Genomic DNA, 8298 nt, shown 5'->3' with positions numbered 1-8298 from the left:
TAATTAGAAAATTTAACGATAAATAATATAGTTTAACGTACAAATATCAAATCGAATTTATCTTTCACCACGTTCACTGTTCCGATGTAAACAAGAATGAATGTTCACCTCTGATGACAGCTAAACGTTTCCGCCAACGATACTGTGTTGCTGACGTCGTTCATCCGCTGTCTTGATTTACAGACCGGCAGCTTCCGACCGAGGGACACGGTTGACGGTTGCCGTGGCAGTGCTGCTAGTGTCCACAACATCCCCCGACCCGTAACGCTGCTCCATATCTGCTGCAGCTTTACTGACCTCCAGCACTGCTAACTTTGCCAATGGACGATGCATGAAACCACCATTCGACGTCTGCACCACCGCTTGTCTCACTCTCGAGCTTGTCTCACTCCTTCCCTTTCACTAACGAGACGATACGTCCTCTAATCCACCCATTACGTTGCTTCTCGTTAAGTACAACCACCAGGTCTCCTACAACTGGTGCCTTTGTTTCTCGATGCCATTTCGTACGTTTCGCGATCGTTGGCATGTACTCGGCTATCCAACGTCTCCAGAAGTGATCGACGAACTGCCTTGTGTGATCCCAATTGTTACGATATACCTTCTCGGCCTCCTTCAGTGGTTTTGGACCTCGTACAACACCATTTGAGCTCAGGAGTAGGAAGTGGTTAGGAGTGAGGGCTTCCTGAACGGCAGACTCGAGCGGCAAGTACGTCAAAGGTCTCGAGTTGACGATGGACTCCGCTTCGGCCAAAATGGTGAGCAGGGTTTCGTCATCCGGGTTCCGCAATGTGGTTAGCGATCCTAATGCCACTTTAACTGAACGTACGAGACGCTCCCAAACCCCGCCGAAATGCGGAGCTGACGGTGGGTTGAAGATCCAATTCGTGTGCGCATCCGTGAAGGTATCAGCTAGTTCCTGTTCCATATTCCTGATCTCGTCTAACAGATCACGACTAGCACCTTGAAAATTCGTGCCATTGTCCGAGTATATTTCAAGAGGTGCTCCTCGTCTCGCGACAAACCGACGAATCGCCATTTTGCAAGCTTCCGTCGATAGTGAGTGGGCGACCTCCAGATGCACAGCTCTAACCGTCAAACAAGTAAACAAGGCTACCCATCGCTTCGCTACACTGCGGCCGACTTTGATCTGCAATGACCCGAAATAGTCAAGCCCGACGTATGTGAACGGACGAACAAATAAAGTCAGCCTTGCCTCCGGTAACGGAGCCATCTTCGGCATTGTTGGAAATGTATTCTTGATCCTACAGGTCTGGCACTCTTTGGCCATCTTTCGCACTACCGTTCGTAGGTTCGACACGTGGAATCGCTGCCGTACCTCGTTCACAACCGTTTCGCGATTAACGTGAAGGTATTTTCGATGATACCAGTCCAGGAGAAGGGCGGTACCACGGTGGTACCGGGGGAGGATGATTGGAAACTTAAAATCGTACGTTACATAAGGTGCCGCTCCGATGCGGCCGTTTACGCGTAGCACTCCCTGTTCGTCCATGAATGGTGACAATTTGTACAGTTTGCTGCATTTCCTTCGAACCATGCTTTCCCAGCACTGCAACCTCGTCCGGATACATTGCCGCCTGCATCATACGCCAAAGGTTCGTTTCCGACTCCATCAACTCATCTTGTGTCAAGTGCAGCATCTGTTGCCTTTCCACACGGTGACGGCAATTCGTTACGAAACGACGAACATATGCGACTGCTCTCAACAAGCGTTCCCATTTGGAGAACCTTGTGAAATCGATGAGTTCTTCCATAACGTACTCTCGAAGAACCATACAGGGACGTAATTCTTCTGTTGTTTCCTTCAGGTCCCGTGCGCGTTTCTTCGGCCACTCCGATTCCGATTCGTATAAAAATTCAGGACCACGGAACCATCTTGAACCGGGACTAAAGCAAGGACCTTTCCCCCACTTGGTTGCTTCATCCGCTATATTGTACTTTGATGGGACCCATCTCCAATCTTCGATGTTGGTCATCGCCAAGATTTCCCCCACTCTGCACGCAACAAACTGTCGATAGCGCCGATGGTCTGATCCGATCCAACTGAGAACGACGTCTGCATCGGTCCATAGCACTCGTCGAACAATGGGCAAATTGTGTGACTTGCTAGTCACCTTACTCAGTCTAGCACCCAACAGCGCACCCTGCAACTCCAATCGAGGTATTGACAGTGCCTTCAGTGGAGCCACCTTTGCTTTAGACATCACCAATGCGCAGTAGAACCTTCCTTCTATCTCTGCTCGAAGATAGGCGACAGCTGCGTATGCATCCTCACTTGCATCTGTGAAGACGTGCAGTTCTAGCGCACCAATCTTGGAAGATGAGAATCCGGGAAAGTACGACCGGTTTATGCGTACCTCTGGCAACTTTTCAAACAATTTGATCCATCTTTGCTACTTACTGTAAATATCACCAACGATCTCTTCGTCCCAGCCGATTCGAATGCGCCAGGTTTCTTGCACAATTATCCTACCGTGTACCAGAAAATGAGAAAGTAGGCCTGGAAGATCGAACACGCTCATCACGGTTTTCAGTATGTTCCGTTTTGTCGGCCGTACGCTCCACAAGCTCATTTCCAAAGCAAACGTAAACTGATCCTCGCGCGGCCGCCAACACATCCCCAGCACACGCTCGGTTTCGGTCTCTCTGTTCACGTTGATAGCCTTTGCCGCTTTGTCATCCGGACCCCCGATCCGTCGAAGGACTGCTGGTGAGCTAGATAGCCAGTTTCTGATTAGAAATCCTCCTTTGGAATGAACTTCTGCTACCTCTCTGGCTACCTCTATGGCCTCTTCTTCGCTGTCGAAACTGTCCAAGTAGTCGTCGACATAGTGTTTGGACACGATCGCATCGGCTGCCCTGGGAAAGGTCTTCTGGTGTTCCTTAGCGTTGCGGTTCTTTATGTATTGTGCCTGACTCGGTGAACAGGTCGAACCGAAGGTTCCTGCATCCATGATGTACACCTGCACAGGAAGAGATGGGTTCGCACGATAGAGGAATCGTTGACTTTGAGCATCCCTGGACTGAATGCGGAATTGGTGAAACATATGTTTTATGTCACCACATATCGCTATCTTTTGCTCTCGAAACCCGAAGAAAACCGTCAGTAGAGGTGTAAGCAGATCGGGGCCTTTCAGTAGCATGCTATTGAACGAGATTCCTCTCACCATCGCAGCAGCGTCCCACACGAGTCGGATTTTTCCTGGTTTCTTTGGATTTCGAACAGCTCCCAGCGGTAAATACCAGACTCGTCCGGGTTCCGACGGACTCAGCTCTTCCGCTGTCGCACGATGAATATAGCCGTTTTCCAGGTATTCTTTAATTTGCCGCTGCACACTCTCTTTTAGAACCAGGTCCGCTCGCATCCGTTTTTCGAAGCATTCCAGGCGTCGCTTAGCCATTCCCAGGCTTTCTGGGAATTCAATGTGGTCATACTTCCACAATAGGCCCGTCTCGTACCGATCGCCTACGCGCCTTGTTGTCTTCTCGAGGATGTCTCGTGCGCGTTTGTCTTCATCCGACTCGGGCCCGACATCGACTGAAACTCCGACACTCTCCACACTGAAGTATTGTTTCACCAGTTCGTGAAGCTCGTGATCTCGAGAGCACTCACAAATGTGGAAGCTGAAGTTGTCTGAATCGTTGCCTTCGGTTGCCGTTCCAAAAATCGTCCAACCTAACCTTGTCTTAGCAGCAACTGGATCGCCTAGCTTACCCTCCTTTACCTTTAAAGCTGAAATTAGACCAGCGTTATTGAACCCGATGAGTATTCCCGGTGAAACACATTTGTAGCTACGAATCGGGAGGCCTTGCAGATGAGTATACTGCCGCGTTAGTTCATTGTACAGCAGTGTTTGCTTCGGTAGGTTCAGACTCGCCACCGTGCGTGTATCGGTCAACTGGTACTGTTGGTTAGAGTCAACGCCACGAACTTCGACACAAACTCGTTGGGATTTCGGCTCTCGTCGTGTGACGTTTCCGGTCCAGCTTAGGCACAGTGGAAGCTCTTCACTATCATCTATACCGAGTTGCTTCGCGATCGACTGCTCCATCAACGTCAGAGATGACCCCTCGTCCAAGAACGCAAAGGTTTCCACCGACTTTCCCTTCCACGACAACCGGACCGGCATGATCTTAAATATCACCGACTGCTTCAAGTTGTGATGCGCGTTCACACGATCCTTTGATGGATCTGTCGCTTTTGCCTTGTCGACTACCTTAGTTGGTAGGTCCCGCTTGTGGAATACTGCATGTAAGAGGGAATGGTGACGTTGTAAGCAGCCATCCACTTTGCATTGAGCCTGCGATTTACATGGTCTTCTGCCATGTTTACCCAAGCACGTCCGACAAAGATGGTTATCTTGCGCGACTTTCCAACGGCAGTCCGGATCCATCTTCGTATAAACAGGACATTCCTTCACCCTGTGATTTGGATTTTTACACACCAAACACAATATTGCCGTCGGCGATACCGGTTTGCTACTTTCATCCCGTTGAGTCAGGCCATCCTCGGAATGTGCATTGAGATAGATCTTCTCCCTAGATTTCTCAGCTCTGCCAGGTCGAGCCGACTTTGCTTCAGCCATCACAGTTACGTCTGAAGCGGCGAAGACGAGGTTGGACATGTACGCCGAGAACGTACGGAGATCTACGGCTGGGAACTGTCGCTTGAACAATGCCCAGTCTAGCCGTAGTTGAGCTGGGATCTTCTCCACCAACTCTTGAAGCAAAACTGGATTGCACATGTGTGCCATTTGCCCGGCAGCTTCCAGGTGGTCACAGAGATTCTGCACTGCCACCCCGAATGCGATGAGTGTCTCCAAACGGTCGGCTTTCGGCGCCGGTACATCTCGAACTTTATTCAGCAATGTGTGAATAATAAGTTCCGGACGCCCAAAGAGGAGATAAAGGGTGGACATAACCTGAGAGACGCATGCCGGGAGAAGTAATCGACCCTTCACTGCTTCGTGTGCCTTACCCTGTAGCGCTCGTTGCAGTCTCGCTAGGTTTTCGGCGTCCGAATATCCACACTCCGACGTACTATTGACAAAGGAACTGTAGAAAAGAGGCCAACTTTCCGGGTCGCCTCTGAATATAGGCAGCTCCTTCGGCATTACCTGCCGCGCCAGCATCTGCTGCTGGGTGAGTCCACCAGTCAGAACCGAACGACCGTTGTAAGACGGCTGCTGACTCACGTTTGTTGTCTGAAAACCCGGTGTCGGCAATGGCATCGTTGGGTTTGTCCATGCCACACCAGACGTAGTAGCTGGGAATATCAACGGCTGTGGAACTACACTACGTCCCGGATATACCGCTGTCGAATAGGCCGGTATGGTAGGGAACGTTACCGATGGCATCACCTTGCTTCCTAAACTTATGCCCGGAAAACATGACGTGGACGATGGCATCGTTGAAGTAGTCCATGTCACATCAGCCGTACCAGCCGTAACTCCAGGAAACATCAATGGCTGTGTCATTGCTGGAACTGTGCTGCATCCAAGAAATGCCGACGTCGGCTGAGCCGAGACCGTTGCCGAGGATAACACGTTGGAATCCAAATTCATTCCGAAAATATTCGGAATTGCACCTTGCTGCTGATAGTGGTCTATTGCCATCCCTGAAAACAATGCTGCTGCCGATGTGTAAGTTTGTTGATTCTTCGGCTGGAGTGGAACGGCGCACGCGGCTGCCGGGAAACTCGTTGATGATGATCCGCTTATTTGAAAACCGGTTGCTTCAACGTTCGAGTTCGGTTGCATCAGCTCGAACATTCCATTCAGTACAGCTGTGGTTGTTGGTGTTGAATTACGATTGTATGTGGGCATTGCTGATGACATAACCACTGACGTCACATTTGGGTGTGTGAACGACAGGTTAGAGAATCCAACATCAACCCGTTTCATCCAATCTTCAACTCTCCCGATACCTGACTGACGAACGCTTGTCGTCATTGACCGCATCTCTGTTTCCTCGTCTGCCACTATTTTGTTTTCAGCTTTCAAAAACGCTTTCTCCAACACACACCTCTTCCGCTCCAGCTCCAGTTTATGTTGCTCGTACATCTCCTTTTCTAATACGGCACGTTGCTGCTGAAGCCAGCGAAGCCTATCCCCAAATGCATTGGACAATTGCCCTGAACACGAACTGACTGGACTGATTTCTACCGCTGCACCAGTCGCGGTAACCGAGACAGGAGAAGCAAATCCTGCTGCAATCATGAGTTCCGTTGCTATCTCCATCATTGTAGGGGATATTATTGTTCCGGCATCCTCATTTGATGCAGGTAGAGAAATTATTCCGCTTCCCTCCACAGTCGTCGGAGCAGCGGTCATCACTACCGTACCTGGTGGCATAACTATTCCAGAACTCACGATTTCCGTAACTGGTATTGACGGTTTGGGAGGAATCGGGTGTGTCGTTTTCCGACAAACACCACATTTCCATTTCCGAATCTTCCGGACGTTTCCATCAACACCCACACAGCCAAAGTGATACCAATTCGCACATCCTGAGCACAGCACCATATCATCGAGGCTGTTGGATTTACCGCACACAGGGCAGTCATTTAACTCGGTTTCTGGCATCTTCTGAATGTGAGGTTATGATCTTTCACGATGGATGATTTTCTTTAAGTTTGTTCCGGAGCAGGAGTATTACGTGGAGAGGACACTGAATCTTCGTAGCAAAAATCGCAAAGCCGATGTTTCTTGTGCGATATAGAGCTTCAGTTTTTGCTCAGATTAGAATAAGTAATACAAATGTAGGTTTAAGTATAGTATCCAATTTAGCTATAAGTAGTAATAAATCACCGTACTATTAGTAATTAGAAAATTTAACGATAAATAATATAGTTTAACGTACAAATATCAAATCGAATTTATCTTTCACCACGTTCACTGTTCCGATGTAAACAAGAATGAATGTTCACCTCTGATGCAGAGATGTCTATCTCCTCTGTGTGACGAAGAGCAAGCAAAATTTCTCCCCTCGCACTGACAACTTCAACGAGAGCTCTTCTCTTTCACATTTATACACCACTGTTGTGTAAGTGTGCACGCATCATGAGTGCGTTTGTTTATTTCCTTTTACCTCTTCCACTGAATCGCACCAAAGTGCTAAAGCATTAGCTAATAAATTCTCTGAGGAGGATGCAGATACTTTCACAGAGGTGTACACGCCGGTGAGCACTCTGCTGTATGGTTTTCGTAGATGAAGCGTGGACACGCAAAATTAGCAAAATAAAACAATTTATCGTAAAATTTTCGGTTTTCCTTGCAAATTTTTCATAGCAAGGCCAGATCTACTCTCTATTAATTGAAGTTCACAGAAGTGTTCGCTCACAATCACGCGCCAGTGGTCACTTGGGTTTATTTAGACGAGAGCGTGTGTGAGCGATTCATGCGAAGAGAATGTGTTTCACTCGCGACAGCTGCTTTAACCACAAGCACACACTCAAATGCTGTCTATTCGACACTGAGAAGAAGTGCGCCTTCCTCTTTGTGCGGTGCGTCGTTTTTTTCATCCTCGGTGTGGCAAAAATCTGACTCTAGCGTGTATAACTCTGGTGAAATGCCATCTCTGCTCTGATGACAGCTAAACGTTTCCGCCAACGATACTGTGTTGCTGACGTCGTTCATCCGCTGTCTTGATTTACAGACCGGCAGCTTCCGACCGAGGGACACGGTTGACGGTTGCCGTGGCAGTGCTGCTAGTGTCCACAACACTCTTATACATCGGAAAAATGATGCTAAAAACATATTGATGGCAAGGCACAAATCTCCAAATATCAAGGGGAGCGTGCCATTTGAGCCAATTTGTTCTGATTCCTGAAGAGTAGCTTTCAAACGAGCCCAAACTGATTGAAATCCGGAACTATTTTCTGATATACATCGCAGAGCTGTTTTTGACAGAAGCATCTCTTCCTATCTGAAGCATAGCGAGTATATTTTCCAATATTGATTAGAGCACAATTGGGTTGTGCTTTTTTTTTGATAAAATTCATCCTTTTGTTGTTAATACTACTGAGATGGTTTTCGACTGAAGAGGCAGCTACCCAAATGCAACGATTTCGCTCTTTTTGATCCCGATTAAATTGGATTTTCAATAGACTTCGCATCGTAGAAAATCTTCGTATATAACAGGGAATATGAGGGCCTGGGAACATCATAAGCAAAAAACGTATGCATCATCTTTCAATACTCATGTGATGTAAAAATCATACATTTCGCTAAATTACTCTAAATTTAAAAGAACTGCTGGAAAACTTGGCTTTCGGTC

At 48.0% G+C, this 8298-nt stretch overlaps 1 protein-coding gene across 1 annotated transcript; it reads right to left on the bottom strand.

Moving 5' to 3' along the window:
• Positions 1-385: 385 nt before the first annotated feature.
• LOC131434099 (uncharacterized) lies at positions 386-6605 on the bottom strand. The gene is made up of 3 exons (XM_058600744.1): positions 2423-6605; positions 1572-2302; positions 386-1501 (listed from the first exon to the last, which is right to left on the bottom strand). Exons 1-3 carry the CDS (start codon positions 6603-6605, stop codon positions 386-388), a joined length of 6030 nt encoding a protein of 2009 aa, XP_058456727.1.
• Between the last annotated feature and the right edge of the window lie 1693 nt (positions 6606-8298).

Source organism: Malaya genurostris, chromosome 3 (assembly GCF_030247185.1).
Source record: "Malaya genurostris strain Urasoe2022 chromosome 3, Malgen_1.1, whole genome shotgun sequence".
Taxonomy (NCBI): Eukaryota; Metazoa; Arthropoda; class Insecta; order Diptera; family Culicidae; genus Malaya; species Malaya genurostris.
Note: the sequence above shows the minus strand (reverse complement) of the source record. Positions and strands in the feature narration are given on the sequence as shown.

Coding starts and splice junctions, on each gene's coding strand:
- LOC131434099 (XM_058600744.1), bottom strand. CDS start 6,605: ATGCCAGAAACCGAGTTAAATGACTGCCCTGTGTGCGGTAAATCCAAC. Junction 2,303..2,422: donor GATCGTTGGTGATATTTACA/GTAAGTAGCAAA, acceptor ACGTCTTCACAG/ATGCAAGTGAGGATGCATAC. Junction 1,502..1,571: donor TGTATCCGGACGAGGTTGCA/GTGCTGGGAAAG, acceptor ATGGACGAACAG/GGAGTGCTACGCGTAAACGG.